Consider the following 20,000-nt stretch of genomic DNA (forward strand, 5'->3'; position numbering starts at 1 on the left):
CTCAAACGATAGGAGAAATGCGTAACTCTGGGTGGTTCCTATGTAAAGAAAGACTAATATCTGTGCCAAGTTTTGTTGCTCTACTGCTATGGGAAGTGGGTCAGGGGCATTACTTATTGCACGCCCCTCATATATATATATATATATATATATATAAGTGTGTATATTCCGTTCATTCTCCTCTAGGATCCGACCACTCCGTTGTATCAGTTAAGATAAAGACGAGATGTAATAAGTCCCTAGACATGCCCCTCCACCATACTGTATACCGATACTCTATGGCTGACTGGGATACCTTCTGTACATTCATATCTGATTTACCTCTGCACTCAATGTTTAAAAAGGAAGTGTCCTCTATAGTATCAGATCTGACCGAATGGTTTATTGTAGGCATAGACCAATTCATACCATCTAAAAAATTCCAACAAAGACCTAACAGCCAGCCATGGTTCTCCCCAAAATGTGCTGCTGCTATCGTGCACAGAAATCACTTTTTCCATAGCTACCAACGTAATTGATGCACTGAGACTAAAGCTGCTTTCAGGACTGCCAGCAACCACTGTAAAAGAGTTATAAAAAATGCAAGAGTGCTATATGCCCAGTCTGTTAAATCCAAGGTAGCTGATCAGCGGCTTGGTTCCCACCAGTTTTGGCAAATAACAAATAGGATCCTGAACAGAAGTGTGCATTCTATCCCAACCATCATCAATGGACCAGAGGTCATCTCGTCAGCATCAGACAAGGCCAAACTATTTGCAAAGAACTTTGCAGCTAATTCTACCCTATGCGACGAAGACCATCAACTCCCCATATTTCCTCCTATAACATAGAACAAGCTAGGTAACATACAAATATCTATGCATGAGGTCGCCAAGCTAATCAAGAACCTTGATTCCAGTAAAGCAACTGGCTCTGACGACATCCCAATTATAGTGTTAAAAAGCTTCAACCAGAACTTGCTCCCATACTTACGAAACTGTTTAAGCGCTGCCTTAACGAGAAGTGCTTTCCGACTCCCTGGAAGACCTCATCAGTTTGCCCTGTATTTAAGAATTCAGGTGATAAGTCATCTCCCTCTCAGTACAGACCAATAAGTCTCCTGTGTGTTATGAGTAAGTTGCTGGAATCCATATTAAATAGAGAAATAGTCAACCACCTCAGCAGGAATAACCTTCTTAGTGATACACAATATGGTTTCCGCTCTGCCAGATCTACCGCAGATGTGCTGACGGTTATATCTCACAGGATTAGTGAATCTCTTGACAAATGCTTCCTCTCCAGGGCAATTGCTCTTGACATATCAAAAGCCTTCGACAAGGTATGGCATAAGGCCCTACTTCATAAGATTTCCAGCCACTGTATAACTGGAAATGTTTTCTCTATCATTAAATCATTTCTATCCGATAGGCTCATAAGAGTATTGGTCGATGGACAAAAATCAGAGGCCCACAGTATTAATGCTGGAGTCCCTCAGGGTTCAATCCTGGGCCCAACCCTCTTTCTGATCTACATCAATGATCTTCCTAAACACATACTTAAATCATTCGTTGACATCTATGCTGATGACACGACCATCTACGGCAACACATCAAAGGCTGTAAATGGCATCAATTGGGATGAATGGTTCTCGTCTGGGTGAGGCCCCGTGTTTTGACAAGCTTCTGGGTTTGACCTTTACTCCTGATCTGAAATGGAACATGTACATCTAGTCTGTTGCCAAGGTCGCTGGAAAGATGGTGGGATCCTTCTACCGCTCCAGAGGATATCTCACTACTGATGCAATTCTCTATCTATATAAAAGCCAAGTATGTCCAAGGATGGAATACTCCTGCCATATCTGGGCAGGAGCTACTAAAAACAGCCTATCCTGCCTTGACAGAGTACAAAATAGACTTTGTGGCTTAGTAGGGGATGCCCTTTTCTCTACCTTGCAACCTCTCTCCCACAGAAGAGACATTGCAAGCCTATCCTTGTTTTATCGTTATTTCCATGGCAGGTGCTCGTCTGAACTCCAATCTCTGGTCCCCCCTGGCCAATTTTTCACGAAAAACACCCGTCTAGCCGAATCCACTGTGAAAAATTTTCACCACTCTTTATCTGTGCCTAGATCAAAACGTGGATTCCATGAACAAAGCTTCTTTCTTAGAACTGCACACCTGTGGAACTCTGTTCCGTTTGCCTGCTTCCCTCCAGACTACAACTTGGATGTCTTCAAGTCTAATGTTAACAAATTCCTAATGAACCGCCCCCTTAATTAAACACTTCATCAAATCTCCACACTAACGTACTGTACTTGCAATAACCCTTATCCCTGAGTGGCTTCTGGGCCTTGATAAGTGGTGACCACTGTGTAAAAAAAAAATAAAAAAATAAAATATATATATATATATATATATGTATGTGTACGTATATAAATGTATATATATATATGTGTGTGTGCGGGTATGTATATAAATATATATATATATACTAGCAGGGGTGCCCGGCGTTGCTCGGGTGTTTGGAGGTGTATGCTGTGCAAAAAAAGCAAAAAAACAAAAAAAATGGTTAATTTTTTAAAACTTTGACCCCTATTATGACTCCTTTAAATTTATTGTTTCGGGCTCAAATCACTTTATTAAGTTAGATCCATGTTCAAGGAACCTATATCTAACATTTCAAGTGTCTAGACCCAAAATTCTCGGAGGAGTTTGGTAGAGTTCTTAAAGGTCAAATCGTTGAAATTTGACCCCTTAACAGCCAAATTTCTGTCTGCCACCCGTCACATCGATTTTCCCAAATCTCAGTACCCGGTATTTCAAATTTCGAGTCTATAGACTAAAAATTGACAGAGTTATTGCATAGGGAAATGTACACAGACAGACACACAGACACGTTCACTTTTATAGATATAATAGATATGTGTGCGGTTATGTATATAAATATATATATATATATGTGTGTGCGCGTATGTATATAAATGTATATACATATGTGTGTGCATATGTATATAAATGTATATATATATGTGGGTGTGTGTATGTATATAAATGTATATACATATGTGTGTGTGTATGTATATAAATGTATATATATGTGTGTGTATGCATATAAATGTGTGTATATATATATATGTGTGTGTGTATGTATATAAATGTGAATATATATGTGTGTGTATGCATATAAATGTGTATATATATGTGTGTGTGTATGTATATAAATGTATATATGTGTATGTATATAAATTTATATGTATATATACGAATGTATATATGACATATACAGATGTATATATATATATATATATATGAATGTATGTATATGTGTCTATATATGTGTGTGTGTATGTATCTGTATATATACATATATGTATATATGCATATATACATATAGAAATGTAGGTATGCATTCATATGTATAATCAAAGAAAAGGGTTGATTGTTACCGGATGTACAAGTTGCAGGTCTTGTAGGGTCAGCTGTGCTATGCCGACGGGTACTTTCGGGTTATTGTAAGGAACCACGGCTGGGCTGAGCAGTTTCTTGTAACAGCAGGCCGGAAACCGAATGTCTAACATGATGCTATTGTAGACGGCCAATCCCATCAGCTGAGTTTTTGAGGTTAAGAGGAAAAAACGCTTTGTTGAATCATGATAAATCGAAAACGTTTATGATACATAAAGAACATTAATTAATATACATTTGGAAATCGGACACGCACATCAAATCCGTGGCCAAGGTCACTAGAAAAATGGTGGGATCGTTCTACTGTAACTGACAAAATTCTCTCCGATTCTCTCTCCTCTGATCTTGAGCACATGGTACAATGGGGAAACAGGTGGCTGGTTACTTTAATGCATCTAAAACTAAGCTCCTATCTTTACATCATCAACGCGCTGATCCTCATCTGGCATCAATTGAAATGAATTGCTCGCGTCTTGGGGAGGCTCCGTGTTTTGACAAGCTTCTGGGCTTGACTTTTACTCCTGATCTGAAATGGAACACGTACATCAAATCCATTGCCAAGGCCGCTGGAAAAATGGTGGGATCGTTCATCACGAATAATTGTGTACACTAACATCAAACTGTGCACTTCTTGTCTCTATAGACATACGATGGTCCTTATCCATGAAATTCTTTATTTGGCCAATAAACTCTGGTGTTCTGACTTCCTTACTCCTCCCACACCTCTCATCTTCCATCACAGAATCCTTGCCTTCCTTGAATCTCTTATGCCACTCAAAAACTGATGCTCAATTCAGGCAAGATGGCCCCAAAGCAGTCTGTAGCATTTTTGAAATTCACAAGTTGTGACAGGCTTTAATAGGGTGTATTCCAATTCCTGCAGTAGTTGTTCATTTGAACATAAAATCATAAAAATGGGTCAGTCATCTCATAAGATGTTTAGTAATAACATACTGAATTTTCAAGAGTCTACGACAATTTTAAAGTCTGGAAACTTATTGGAGACACCTTGTATTCAAATTACCGCAGTAGCTGTTCATTTGAATATGAAATCATAAAAATTGGTCAGTCATCTCATAAGATGTTTGGCAATAACATACTGAATTTTCAAGAGTCCACGACAATTTTAAATGCCTGTACAAAAAAAGTCTGGAAACTTATTGAAGACACCTCGTATTCACACTACTGCAGTAGCTGTTCATTTGAACGTGAAATCATAAAAATTGGTTAGTCATCTCATAAGATATATAGCGATAACTATACTGAATTTTCAAGAGGCTACGACAATTTTAAATGCCTGTACAAAAAAGGCTGGAAACTTATTGAAGACACCTCGTATTCACACTACTGCAGTAGCTGTTCATTTGAACGTGAAATCATAAAAATTGGTCAGGCATCTCATAAGATGTTTAGCAATAACATACATTTTTAATGCCTGTACAAACAAAAGAAAACAAATTGATAGATGCTTAATAATCCTTACTTCGACTCATGCAATTGTACTTCCTTTTCAGGTGTCCTTTACAGAATTAGGCTGTGTTAAAACGCATCCGCTGAAGCCGAATGGGGAAAATATTTTTGTAACGAAAAACAACCGAGAAGGTAAGTCCATGCACTCGACTTTCTTTTCTTTTCAGACTTCAACACTATGCTCCAATGAATTTGGATCACTACTTATCAAGGCCCGGAGGCCACTCGAGGATAAAGGTTAATGAGTGTGCAGTAGTCAACGGGACAATATCGTAGTAATCGTTAGTCATGTTAAAATTAGAAAATCCATTATGCCACTTTGAATATTCATATATATATTATATATATATATATATATATATTATATATTATATATTATATTTGAACGTGAAATCATAAAAATTGGTCAGTCATTTCACAAGATGTTTAGCAATAACATACTGAATTTTCAAGAGTCTACGACAATTTTAAATGCCTGTACAAAAAAAAAGTCTGAAAACTTATATTTGTATATTTTGTTTGAAACTTGAAACTTATTGAAGACACCTCGTACATACATGTATGTTAGCCAATAAAAATGTGAAAAATCGTGTTAAATAAGGTTCTCTATCGCGTAAAGGATACAACTCCGACAAGATGAAATTCCTGATAGTTACTGCAGGGGGCGCTGCTAAACCAATAAACACCCGTCTTCTTATCAAAGGTGAACATCCCTGCAAAAAAAAAAAAAATTACAGAATTCAAATCTTACGATTTTTTTAAAAACGTTTTAATTATTTTAAATACAAACAAAATCTCTGTAGTCGAATTGAATTGTTGTTCTTGATTTTTTAACAAAAAATAAAACAAGATGGCCACTCCCGGCCTCTTCCTGGAATTCTAATATAATTTGATTTTCTTAATTAAAAAAACTACTCGATCAATTTACGTGATTTTTGGAATATGACATCGTCTCTCTTTCTGTGTTTTTGTTTTTTTAATCAAGTGTAATCTATCTATTAGATAAAAGGCAAAAACTTTCGACGGATCCTAATGAGTATCGTTTTAAAGGTCGGTCCTTTGGACGACAAATATCGAAAAATTGCTAAAAGCATTACGTTCTTTACCTCAACTTTACAATATGTATATATATATATATATCTTCTCTATATATATATATTTTTTTTTCAAGCAGGATTAGTGAATCTCTTGACAAATGCTTCCTCTCCAGGGCAATTGCTCTTGACATATCAAAAGCCTTCGACAAGGTATGGCATAAGGCCCTACTTCATAAGATTTCCAGCCACTGTATAACTGGAAATGTTTTCTCTATCATTAAATCATTTCTATCCGATAGGCTCATAAGAGTATTGGTCAATGGACAAAAATCAGAGGCCCACAGTATTAATGCTGGAGTCCCTCAGGGTTCAATCCTGGGCCCAACCCTCTTTCTGATCTACATCAATGATCTTCCTAAACACATACTTAAATCATTCGTTGACATCTATGCTGATGACACGACCATCTACGGCAACACATCAAAGGCTGTAAATGACAAAGTTCTCTCTGATTCTCTCTCCTCTGATCTCGAGCGCGTGGTATAGAGAAAAAAACAGAACAAGGAAAATATTTAAGACGCAACAGGCGTCAGGTCTTAAAAACAAATGAAAATCCAACACGCAAAGTTACACACCAATTTGCTTTACTACAGAAAGAGATGTTTTCTTTTCTTAAAATATCAAAAATCTGCTTCTAAATCATTTTGGACTGCCTTAATCCTGCAATTCGGCTTTTTATATCCTCGCCAAGAAGCGGTCTTACCATTTGTAGGATTAATTTTTTCACTTATTATATGATATAATAATAATGATTTGCAAAATAAACATTTTCAGTAAAAATTAACAAAAATTCATAGAAAAATATTGAAGAAACGATTCCTTCCTTCTTTCACGCTTGGCCCATTTTTTTGCTCATGAGTGTATATATATATATATAGTTTGTATATAAATATCTTTGGTTTTGTTTGGTTGTTTTTGTTTTACGGCATATCAACCTTTTTCAGATTGTTTAATGCCGAATCTAGTGATTTTCAAGAAAACTTTTTAAATAGGGACGGTATAAATAAATTGTGGGGTCTGCGTTCGCGCCTGGCCTCCATGGAATGGAAATAGGCATAAACTTTAATAAAGACTTTTCATATCTAACTACCAGTACGAGTCTGGAGCAATTGAGAGGAAGAACAACTTCCAGCTAATTAAATACATATAGAATAAAAACATTTTTATTTTTAGTAAAAAAACGAAGATGTTATATGCATCAAGTAACATGAGTTATCTCCCCTTGACTGGGATTACTCCCACCATCACCATTGCCTGCAACCTCCCACCATACAATCATGCGGTATATCATATATTGCAGTAGCAAAAACTTTCTCAGTGTTAAAGGCTCCTATATGGTTAATTACGCAACAAAGTATGGTCCACAAAGTATGGAAATAAAAAATAATAAAAAAAAACGTTTACAATGTTTTTGATATAGATGTACATAAGAATACTTTGATCATGAGGAACAGGAAACTGATTGGTCTGTACTGAGAGGGAGCTGTTGACTAGATTAGAGTCCAGCGACAAACTATAAATATCACTTCCTGCACTGATGATTGCATAAGCATAAACTCTAGCGTCCGTAGATACACAAATTTATTGAAATAATTTGTATATATATATATATATATATATATAAAGCTGAATGTCTGTGTGTGTGCCTAGTCACGAAAAGGCTCCTATATGGTTGACTATTTTACAAAACTGATTACATATAATGATAGAAGATGTATCGAGACACAGGAATGGGTATGTTTGATCTGGCGGAACGGTGGTTCATTAAAATTGTGGGGTCTGCGTTCACGCCCGGTTCACAAAGTATGGAAATAAACAATTTAAAAATAAAAAAAAAACATTTACAAGTGTTTTTGATATAGATGTACATAAGAATACTTTGATAAGTATGTTTTAACTTAAATAGGGATGGTATAATAAAATTGTGGGGTCTGCATTCGCGCCTGGCCTCTATCAAATGGAAATAGGCACAAACTTTTATAAAGCCTTTTCATATCTATCTGTGTAAGTATACTTTGATAATTATGTTTCAGTTTGAAGAAATATGGTATAATAAAATTATGGGGTGTTCGTTCGCACCTGACCTCCATAGAATGGAAATATGTCACAAAGTTTAACAAGATTTTTTTATATAGATCCACAGAATATTTTTATATTAAAATGATCTTTTCTTGGATTTTATATTGAAATGATCTTTTCTTGGATTTTTATATAAAAATGGTCTTTTCTTGGATTTTTATATTAAAATGTTCTTTTCTTGGATTTTTATATTAAAATGGTCTTTTCTTGGATTTTTATATTAAAATGATCTTTTCTTGGATTTTTATATTAAAATTATCTTTTCTTGAATTTCTATGTTAAAATGGTCTTTTCTTGGATTTTTATATTAAAATGGTATTTTCTTGGATTTTTATATTAAAATGGTCTTTTCTTGGATTTTTATATTAAAATGGTCTTTTCTTGGATTTTTATATTAAAATGGTCTTTTCTTGGATTTTTATATTAAAAATGGTCTTTTCTTGGATTTCTATATTTAAATGGTCTTTTCTTGGATTTCTATATTTAAATGTTCTTTTCTTGGATTTTTATATTAAAATGGTCTTTTCTTGGATTTCTATATTAAAATGTTCTTTTCATTGAATTTTTATATTAAAATGTTCTTTTCTTGGATTTTTATATTAAAATGTTCTTTTCTTGGATTTTTATATTAAAATGTTCTTTTCATGGATTTTTATATTAAAATGTTCTTTTCATGGATTTTTATATTAAAATGTTCTTTTCATGGATTTTTATATTAAAATGTTCTTTTCATGGATTTTTATATTAAAATGTTCTTTTCATGGATTTTTATATTAAAATGTTCTTTTCATGGATTTTTATATTAAAATGTTCTTTTCTTGGATTTTTATATTAAAATGTTCTTTTCATTGGATTTTTATATTAAAATGTTCTTTTCTTGGATTTTTATATTAAAATGATCTTTTCTTGGATTTTTATATTAAAATGTTTTTTTGATGGATGTTTATATTAAAATGGTCTTGGATTTTTATATTAAAATGATCTTTTCTTGGATTTTTATATTAAAATAGTCTTTTCTTGGATTTTTATATTAAAATGGTCTTTTCTTGGATTTTTATATTAAAATGGTCTTTTCTTTTATTATAATATTAAAATGGTCTTTTCCATGATTTTTATATTAAAATGGTCTTTTCTTGGATTGTTATATTAAAATAGTGTTTTCTTGGATCTTTATATTAAAATGGTCTTTTCTTGGATTTTTATATTAAAATGGTCTTTTCTTTGATTTTTATATTAAAATGGTCTTTTCTTTGATTTTTATATTAAAATGGTCTTTTCTTTGATTTTTATATTAAAATGTTCTTTTCTTGGATTTTTATATTAAAATGGTCTTTTCTTGGATTTTTATATTAAAATGGTCTTTTCTTGGATTTTCATATTAAAATTGTTTTTTCTTTTATTTTTATATTAAAATGGTCTTTTCTTTGATTTTTATATCAAAATGGTCTTTTCTTGGATTTTTATATTAAAATGTTCTTTTCTTGGATTTTTATATTAAAATGTTCTTTTCTTGGATTTTTATATTAAAATGTTCTTTTCTTGGATTTTTATATTAAAATGATCTTTTCTTGGATTTTTATATTAAAATGATCTTTTCTTGGATTTTTATATTAAAATGTTCTTTTCTTGGATTTTTATATTAAAATGTTCTTTTCATTGATTTTTATATTAAAATGTTCTTTTCTTTGATTTTTATATTAAAATGGTCTTTTCTTTGATTTTTATATTAAAATGTTCTTTTCTTTGATTTTTATATTAAAATGTTCTTTTCTTGGATTTTTATATTAAAATGTTCTTTTCTTTGATTTTTATATTAAAATGGTTTTTTTCATTGATTTTTATATTAAAATGGTCTTTTCTTTGATTTTTATATTAAAATGTTCTTTTCTTTGATTTTTATATTAAAATGTTCTTTTCTTGGATTTTTATATTAAAATATTCTTTTCTTTGATTTTTATATTAAAATGGTTTTTTCTTTTATTTTTATATTAAAATGGTCTTTTCTTTGATTTTTATATTAAAATGTTCTTTTCTTGGATTTTTATATTAAAATGGTCTTTTCTTGGGTTTTTATATTAAAATGGTCTTTTCTTGGAGTTTTATATTAAAATGTTCTTTTCTTGGATTTTTATATTAAAATGTTCTTTTCTTGGATTTTTATATTAAAATGGTCTTTTCTTGGATTTTTATATTAAAATGTTCTTTTCTTTGATTTTTATATTGTCATGTTCTTTTCTTGGATTTTTATATTAAAATGGTCTTTTCTTGGATTTTTATATTAAAATGGTCTTTTCTTTTATTTTTATATTAAAATGTTCTTTTCTTGGATTTTTATATTAAAATGTTCTTTTCTTGGATTTTTATATTAAAATGTTCTTTTCTTGGATTTTTATATTAAAATGTTCTTTTCTTGGATTTTTATATTAAAATGTTCTTTTATTGGATTTTTATATTAAAATGTTCTTTTCTTGGATTTTTATATTAAAATGTTCTTTTCTTGGATTTTTATATTAAAATGTTCTTTTCTTGGATTTTTATATTAAAATGTTCTTTTCTTTGATTTTTATATTAAAATTATCTTTTCTTGGATTTTTATATTAAAAAGATCTTTTCTTGGATTTTTTTATTAAAATGTTCTTTTCTTGGATTTTTATATTAAAATGTTCTTTTATTGGATTTTTATATTAAAATTATCTTTTCTTGGATTTTTATATTAAAAAGATCTTTCCTTGGATTTTTATATTAAAATGTTCTTTTCTTGGATTTTTATATTAAAATGTTCTTTTCTTGGATTTTTATATTAAAATGTTCTTTTCTTGGATTTTTATATTAAAAAGATCTTTTCTTGGATTTTTATATTAAAATGTTCTTTTATTGGATTTTTATATTAAAATGTTCTTTTCTTGGATTTTTATATTAAAATGTTCTTTTCTTGGATTTTTATATTAAAATGTTCTTTTCTTGGATTTTTATATTAAAATGTTCTTTTCTTGGATTTTTATATTAAAATGTTCTTTTATTGGATTTTTATATTAAAATGTTCTTTTCTTGGATTTTTATATTAAAATGATCTTTTCTTGGATTTTTATATTAAAATGTTCTTTTCTTGGATTTTTATATTAAAATGATCTTTTCTTTGATTTTTATATTAAAATGTTCTTTTATTGGATTTTTATATTAAAATGATCTTTTCTTGGATTTTTATATTAAAATGTTCTTTTCTTGGATTTTTATATTAAAATGTTCTTTTCTTGGATTTTTATATTAAAATGGTCTTTTCTTGGATTTTTATATTAAAATGATCTTTTCTTGGATTTTTATATTAAAATTATCTTTTCTTGAATTTCTATGTTAAAATGGTCTTTTCTTGGATTTTTATATTAAAATGGTATTTTCTTGGATTTTTATATTAAAATGATCTTTTCTTGGATTTTTATATTAAAATGGTCTTTCTTGGATTTTTATATTAAAATGGTCTTTTCTTGGATTTTTATATTAAAATGGTCTTTTCTTGGATTTTTATATTAAAATGGTCTTTTCTTGGATTTTTATATTAAAATGTTCTTTTCTTGAATTTTTATATTAAAATGTTCTTATCTTGAAGTTTTATATTAAAATGTTCTTTTCTTGGATTTTTATATTAAAATGTTCTTATCTTGAAGTTTTATATTAAAATGGTCTTTTCTTGGATTTTTATATTAAAATGTTCTTATCTTGGATTTTTATATTAAAATGATCTTTTCTTGGATTTTTATATTAAAATGGTCTTTTCTTGGATTTTTATATTAAAATGATCTTTTCTTGGATTTTTATATTAAAATGGTCTTTTCTTGGATTTTATATTAAAATGGTCTTTTCTTGGATTTTTATATTAAAATGGTCTTTTCTTGAATTTTTATATTAAAATGGTCTTTTCTTGGATTTTTATATTAAAATGGTCTTTTCTTGGATTTTTATATTAAAATGTTCTTTTCTTGAATTTTTATATTAAAATCTTTTCTTTGATTTTTATATTAAAATGGTCTTTTCTTGGATTTTTATATTAAAATGGTCTTTTCTTGGATTTTTATATTAAAATGTTCTTTTCTTGAATTTTTATATTAAAATGGTCTTTTCTTTGATTTTTATATTAAAATGGTCTTTTCTTGGATTTTTATATTAAAATGTTCTTATCTTGGATTTTTATATTAAAATGATCTTTTCTTGGATTTTTATATTAAAATGGTCTTTCTTGGATTTTTATATTAAAATGGTCTTTTCTTGGATTTTTATATTAAAATGGTCTTTTCTTGGATTTTTATATTAAAATGGTCTTTTCTTGGATTTTTATATTAAAATGTTCTTTTCTTGAATTTTTATATTAAAATGTTCTTTTCTTGAATTTTTATATTAAAATCTTTTCTTGGATTTTTATATTAAAATGGTCTTTTCTTGGATTTTTATATTAAAATGGTCTTTTCTTGGATTTTTATATTTAAATGATCTTTTCTTGGATTTTTATATTAAAATGGTCTTTTCTTGGATTTTTATATTAAAATGGTCTTTTCTTGGATTTTTATATTAAAATGGTCTTTTCTTGGATTTCTATATTAAAATTGTCTTTTATTGGATTTTGTATTAAAATGGTTATTTCTTGGATTTTATATTAAAATGGTCTTTTCTTGGATTTTTATATTGAAATGTCCTTTTGTATTTTTATATTAAAATGGTCTTTTCTTGGATTTTTATATTAAAATGGTCTTTTCTTGGATTTTGATATTAAAATTGTCTCTTCTTTGATTTTTATTTTAAAATGGTCTTTTCTTGGATTTTTATATTAAAATGGTCTTTTCTTGGATTTTTATATTAAAATGATCTTTTCTTGGATTTTTATATTAAAATGGTCTTTCTTGGATTTTTATATTAAAATGGTCTTTTCTTGGATTTTTATATTAAAATGGTCTTTTCTTGGATTTTTATATTAAAATGGTCTTTTCTTTGATTTTTATATTAAAATGGTCTTTTCTTGGATTTTTATATTAAAATGGTCTTTTCTTGGATTTTTTTATTAAAATGGTCTTTTCTTGGATTTTTTTTATTAAAATGGTCTTTTCTTGGATTTTTATATTAAAATGGTCTTTTCTTGGATTTTGATATTAAAATTGTCTCTTCTTTGATTTTTATTTTAAAATGGTCTTTTCTTGGATTTTTATATTAAAATGGTCTTTTCTTGGATTTTTATATTAAAATGATCTTTTCTTGGATTTTTATATTAAAATGGTCTTTTCTTGGATTTTTATATTAAAATGGTCTTTTCTTGGATTTTTATATTAAAATGGTCTTTTCTTTGATTTTTATATTAAAATGGTCTTTTCTTGGATTTTTATATTAAAATGGTCTTTTCTTGGATTTTTTTATTAAAATGGTCTTTTCTTGGATTTTTTTATTAAAATGGTCTTTTCTTGGATTTTTATATTAAAATCTTTTCTTTGATTTCTATATTAAAATGGTCTTTTCTTGGATTTTTATATTAAAATGTTCTTTTCTTGAATTTTTATATTAAAATCTTTTCTTGGATTTTTATATTAAAATGGTCTTTTCTTGGATTTTTATATTAAAATGTTCTTATCTTGGATTTTTATATTAAAATGATCTTGTCTTGGATTTTTATATTAAAATGGTCTTTCTTGGATTTTTATATTAAAATGGTCTTTTCTTGGATTTTTATATTAAAATGGTCTTTTCTTGGATTTTTATATTAAAATGGTCTTTTCTTGGATTTTTATATTAAAATGGTCTTTTCTTGGATTTTTATATTAAAATGGTCTTTTCTTGGATTTTTATATTTAAATGATCTTTTCTTGGATTTTTATATTAAAATGGTCTTTTCTTGGATTTTTATATTAAAATGGTCTTTTCTTGGATTTCTATATTAAAATTGTCTTTTATTGGATTTTTATATTAAAATGGTTATTTCTTGGATTTTATATTAAAATGGTCTTTTCTTAAATTTTTATATTGAAATGTCCTTTTGTATTTTTATATTAAAATGGTCTTTTCTTGGATTTTTATATTAAAATGGTCTTTTCTTGGATTTTTATATTAAAATGGTCTTTTCTTGGATTTTGATATTAAAATTGTCTCTTCTTTGATTTTTATTTTAAAATGGTCTTTTCTTGGATTTTTATATTAAAATGGTCTTTTCTTGGATTTTTATATTAAAATGATCTTTTCTTGGATTTTTATATTAAAATGGTCTTTCTTGGATTTTTATATTAAAATGGTCTTTTCTTGGATTTTTATATTAAAATGGTCTTTTCTTGGATTTTTATATTAAAATGGTCTTTTCTTTGATTTTTATATTAAAATGGTCTTTTCTTGGATTTTTATATTAAAATGGTCTTTTCTTGGATTTTTTTATTAAAATGGTCTTTTCTTGGATTTTTTTTATTAAAATGGTCTTTTCTTGGATTTTTATATTAAAATGGTCTTTTCTTGGATTTTGATATTAAAATTGTCTCTTCTTTGATTTTTATTTTAAAATGGTCTTTTCTTGGATTTTTATATTAAAATGGTCTTTTCTTGGATTTTTATATTAAAATGATCTTTTCTTGGATTTTTATATTAAAATGGTCTTTTCTTGGATTTTTATATTAAAATGGTCTTTTCTTGGATTTTTATATTAAAATGGTCTTTTCTTTGCTTTTTATATTAAAATGGTCTTTTCTTGGATTTTTATATTAAAATGGTCTTTTCTTGGATTTTTATATTAAAATGGTCTTTTCTTGGATTTTTTTATTAAAATGGTCTTTTCTTGGATTTTTTATTAAAATGGTCTTTTCTTGGATTTTTATATTAAAATCTTTTCTTTGATTTCTATATTAAAATGGTCTTTTCTTGGATTTTTATATTAAAATGTTCTTTTCTTGAATTTTTATATTAAAATCTTTTCTTGGATTTTTATATTAAAATGGTCTTTTCTTGGATTTTTATATTAAAATGTTCTTATCTTGGATTTTTATATTAAAATGATCTTTTGGATTTCTATATTAAAATGTCCTTTTCTTAAATTTTTATATTGAAATGTCCTTTTGTATTTTTATATTAAAATGGTCTTTTCTTGGATTTTTATATTAAAATGGTCTTTTCTTGGATTTTGATATTAAAATTGTCTCTTCTTTGATTTTTATTTTAAAATGGTCTTTTCTTGGATTTTTATATTAAAATGGTCTTTTCTTGGATTTTGATATTAAAATTGTCTCTTCTTTGATTTTTATTTTAAAATGGTCTTTTCTTGGATTTTTATATTAAAATGGTCTTTTCTTGGATTTTTATATTAAAATGATCTTTTCTTGGATTTTTATATTAAAATGGTCTTTTCTTGGATTTTTATATTAAAATGATCTTTTCTTGGATTTTTATATTAAAATGGTCTTTTCTTGGATTTTATATTAAAATGGTCTTTTCTTGGATTTTTATATTAAAATGGTCTTTTCTTGAATTTTTATATTAAAATGGTCTTTTCTTGGATTTTTATATTAAAATGGTCTTTTCTTGGATTTTTATATTAAAATGTTCTTTTCTTGAATTTTTATATTAAAATCTTTTCTTGGATTTTTATATTAAAATGGTCTTTTCTTGGATTTTTATATTAAAATGGTCTTTTCTTGGATTTTTATATTAAAATGTTCTTTTCTTGAATTTTTATATTAAAATGGTCTTTTCTTGGATTTTTATATTAAAATGGTCTTTTCTTGGATTTTTATATTAAAATGTTCTTATCTTGGATTTTTATATTAAAATGATCTTTTCTTGGATTTTTATATTAAAATGGTCTTTCTTGGATTTTTATATTAAAATGGTCTTTTCTTGGATTTTTATATTAAAATGGTCTTTTCTTGGATTTTTATATTAAAATGGTCTTTTCTTGGATTTTTATATTAAAATGTTCTTTTCTTGAATTTTTATATTAAAATGTTCTTTTCTTGAATTTTTATATTAAAATCTTTTCTTGGATTTTTATATTAGAATGGTCTTTTCTTGGATTTTTATATTAAAATGGTCTTTTCTTGGATTTTTATATTTAAATGATCTTTTCTTGGATTTTTATATTAAAATGGTCTTTTCTTGGATTTTTATATTAAAATGGTCTTTTCTTGGATTTTTATATTAAAATGGTCTTTTCTTGGATTTCTATATTAAAATTGTCTTTTATTGGATTTTTATATTAAAATGGTTATTTCTTGGATTTTATATTAAAATGGTCTTTTCTTGGATTTTTATATTGAAATGTCCTTTTGTATTTTTATATTAAAATGGTCTTTTCTTGGATTTTTATATTAAAATGGTCTTTTCTTGGATTTTGATATTAAAATTGTCTCTTCTTTGATTTTTATTTTAAAATGGTCTTTTCTTGGATTTTTATATTAAAATGGTCTTTTCTTGGATTTTTATATTAAAATGATCTTTTCTTGGATTTTTATATTAAAATGGTCTTTCTTGGATTTTTATATTAAAATGGTCTTTTCTTGGATTTTTATATTAAAATGGTCTTTTCTTGGATTTTTATATTAAAATGGTCTTTTCTTTGATTTTTATATTAAAATGGTCTTTTCTTGGATTTTTATATTAAAATGGTCTTTTCTTGGATTTTTTTATTAAAATGGTCTTTTCTTGGATTTTTTTTATTAAAATGGTCTTTTCTTGGATTTTTATATTAAAATGGTCTTTTCTTGGATTTTGATATTAAAATTGTCTCTTCTTTGATTTTTATTTTAAAATGGTCTTTTCTTGGATTTTTATATTAAAATGGTCTTTTCTTGGATTTTTATATTAAAATGATCTTTTCTTGGATTTTTATATTAAAATGGTCTTTTCTTGGATTTTTATATTAAAATGGTCTTTTCTTGGATTTTTATATTAAAATGGTCTTTTCTTTGATTTTTATATTAAAATGGTCTTTTCTTGGATTTTTATATTAAAATGGTCTTTTCTTGGATTTTTTTATTAAAATGGTCTTTTCTTGGATTTTTTTATTAAAATGGTCTTTTCTTGGATTTTTATATTAAAATCTTTTCTTTGATTTCTATATTAAAATGGTCTTTTCTTGGATTTTTATATTAAAATGTTCTTTTCTTGAATTTTTATATTAAAATCTTTTCTTGGATTTTTATATTAAAATGGTCTTTTCTTGGATTTTTATATTAAAATGTTCTTATCTTGGATTTTTATATTAAAATGATCTTGTCTTGGATTTTTATATTAAAATGGTCTTTCTTGGATTTTTATATTAAAATGGTCTTTTCTTGGATTTTTATATTAAAATGGTCTTTTCTTGGATTTTTATATTAAAATGGTCTTTTCTTGGATTTTTATATTAAAATGGTCTTTTCTTGGATTTTTATATTAAAATGGTCTTTTCTTGGATTTTTATATTTAAATGATCTTTTCTTGGATTTTTATATTAAAATGGTCTTTTCTTGGATTTTTATATTAAAATTGTCTCTTCTTTGATTTTTATTTTAAAATGGTCTTTTCTTGGATTTTTATATTAAAATGGTCTTTTCTTGGATTTTTATATTAAAATGATCTTTTCTTGGATTTTTATATTAAAATGGTCTTTCTTGGATTTTTATATTAAAATGGTCTTTTCTTGGATTTTTATATTAAAATGGTCTTTTCTTTGATTTTTATATTAAAATGGTCTTTTCTTGGATTTTTATATTAAAATGGTCTTTTCTTGGATTTTTATATTAAAATGGTCTTTTCTTGGATTTTTTTATTAAAATGGTCTTTTCTTGGATTTTTTTATTAAAATGGTCTTTTCTTGGATTTTTATATTAAAATCTTTTCTTTGATTTCTATATTAAAATGGTCTTTTCTTGGATTTTTATATTAAAATGTTCTTTTCTTGAATTTTTATATTAAAATCTTTTCTTGGATTTTTATATTAAAATGGTCTTTTCTTTGATTTTTATATTAAAATGTTCTTATCTTGGATTTTTATATTAAAATGATCTTTTCTTGGATTTTTATATTAAAATGGTCTTTCTTGGATTTTTATATATAAATGGTCTTTTCTTGGATTTTTATATTAAAATGGTCTTTTCTTGGATTTTTTTATTAAAATGGTCTTTTCTTGGATTTTTATATTAAAATGGTCTTTTCTTGGATTTTTTTATTAAAATGGTCTTTTCTTGGATTTTTTTATTAAAATGGTCTTTTCTTGGATTTTTTTATTAAAATGGTCTTTTCTTGGATTTTTATATTAAAATCTTTTCTTTGATTTCTATATTAAAATGGTCTTTTCTTGGATTTTTATATTAAAATGTTCTTTTCTTGAATTTTTATATTAAAATCTTTTCTTGGATTTTTATATTAAAATGGTCTTTTCTTGGATTTTTATATTAAAATGTTCTTATCTTGGATTTTTATATTAAAATGATCTTGTCTTGGATTTTTATATTAAAATGGTCTTTCTTGGATTTTTATATTAAAATGGTCTTTTCTTGGATTTTTATATTAAAATGGTCTTTTCTTGGATTTTTATATTAAAATGGTCTTTTCTTGGATTTTTATATTTAAATGATCTTTTCTTGGATTTTTATATTAAAATGTTCTTTTCTTGGATTTTTATATTAAAATGGTCTTTTCTTGGATTTTTTTATTAAAATGGTCTTTTCTTGGATTTTTATATTAAAATGGTCTTTTCTTGGATTTTTATATTAAAATGGTCTTTTCTTGGATTTTTTTTATTAAAATGGTCTTTTCTTGGATTTTTTTATTAAAATGGTCTTTTCTTTGATTTTTATATTAAAATGGTCTTTTCTTGGATTTTTTTATTAAAATGGTCTTTTCTTGGATTTTTATATTAAAATGGTCTTTTCTTGGATTTTTATGTTAAAATGGTCTTTTCTTGGATTTTTATATTAAAATGGTCTTTTCTTGGATTTTTATATTAAAATGGTCTTTTCTTGGATTTTTTTATTAAAATGGTCTTTTCTTGGATTGTTATATTAAAATGATCTATCTTTGATTTATATATTTAAATGGTCATTTCTTCAATTTTTATATTAAAATGGTCTTTTCTTTAATTTTTATATTAAAATTATCTTTTCTTGGATTTTTATATCAAAATTGTCTTTTCTTGGATTTTCATATTAAAATGTTCTTTTGAAATTATTTTATTAAAATGGTTTTTTCTTTTATTTTTATATTAAAATGGTCTTTTCTTGGATTTTTATATCAAAATGGTCTTTTCTTGGATTTTTTTTATTAAAATGTTTTTTTTCTTGGATTTTTATATTAAAATGGTCTTTTCTTGGATTTTTATATCAAAATGGTCTTTTCTTGAATTTTTTTATTAAAATGTTCTTTGGAAATTTTTTATTAAAATGGTCTTTTCTTGGATTTTTATATTAAAATGGTCTTTTCTTGGATTTTTTTATTAAAATGGTCTTTTCTTGAATTTTTATATTAAAATGGTCTTTTCTTGGATTTTCATATTAAAATGGTCTTTTCTTGGATTTTTATATTAAAATGGTCTTTTCTTGGATTTTTATATTAAAATGGTCTTTTCTTGGATTTTTATATTAAAGTGGTATACAAGTCGAACTGATGGAACCAAAAACTGAAAGAACAACTATGCGGGAAACAGATCAGTTATTAGCTTGCACCCGAGAAGGTAACTCTGGTCCCGGATTCAACAGGATGAATCCAAAACACAAAAAAAGAAAATATATCCCCTCAAGCCACGGAAAGTTGCAGAAAATGCTCTCTGGACTAGTGGAAAGTAGATCTCATTATAAATATGCGTACTGTCTGTCTGTTTTTTCTGTCTGTCTCTGTTTATGCCAGCCTACAGGCAACCCACCAAGGCAAGTAAGGTATCGAAATGAAGCTTATGACGCAGCGGATGTTTTAGTCGTATTTA

At 26.3% G+C, this 20,000-nt stretch overlaps 1 protein-coding gene and 1 long non-coding RNA gene across 3 annotated transcripts in view; one reads left to right on the plus strand and one right to left on the minus strand.

The window, feature by feature from the left end:
* LOC145271436 (uncharacterized) overlaps nt 1-20,000 on the plus strand; it is an 854,738-nt gene that overhangs the window by 217,814 nt on the left and 616,924 nt on the right. The window contains exon 3 of the long non-coding RNA XR_013865874.1: nt 4,958-5,045. This is a non-coding gene — a long non-coding RNA (uncharacterized LOC145271436). The remainder of the gene's footprint in view (nt 1-4,957; nt 5,046-20,000) is intronic.
* Nucleotides 1-20,000, minus strand: part of LOC145271435 (putative E3 ubiquitin-protein ligase HECTD2) — a 535,251-nt gene that overhangs the window by 162,727 nt on the left and 352,524 nt on the right. For both annotated transcript variants that reach the window (XM_080126966.1, XM_080126967.1), the window contains exons 13-14: nt 5,538-5,626; nt 3,425-3,586 (exon numbers count right to left, since the gene is read on the minus strand). In XM_080126966.1, the coding sequence (XP_079983092.1) occupies nt 3,425-3,586; nt 5,538-5,626 (251 nt within the window). The remainder of the gene's footprint in view (nt 1-3,424; nt 3,587-5,537; nt 5,627-20,000) is intronic.

This window comes from Euprymna scolopes, chromosome 46, assembly GCF_053919585.1.
Source record: "Euprymna scolopes isolate OS-2025 chromosome 46, ASM5391958v1, whole genome shotgun sequence".
NCBI lineage: Eukaryota > Metazoa > Mollusca > Cephalopoda > Sepiida > Sepiolidae > Euprymna > Euprymna scolopes.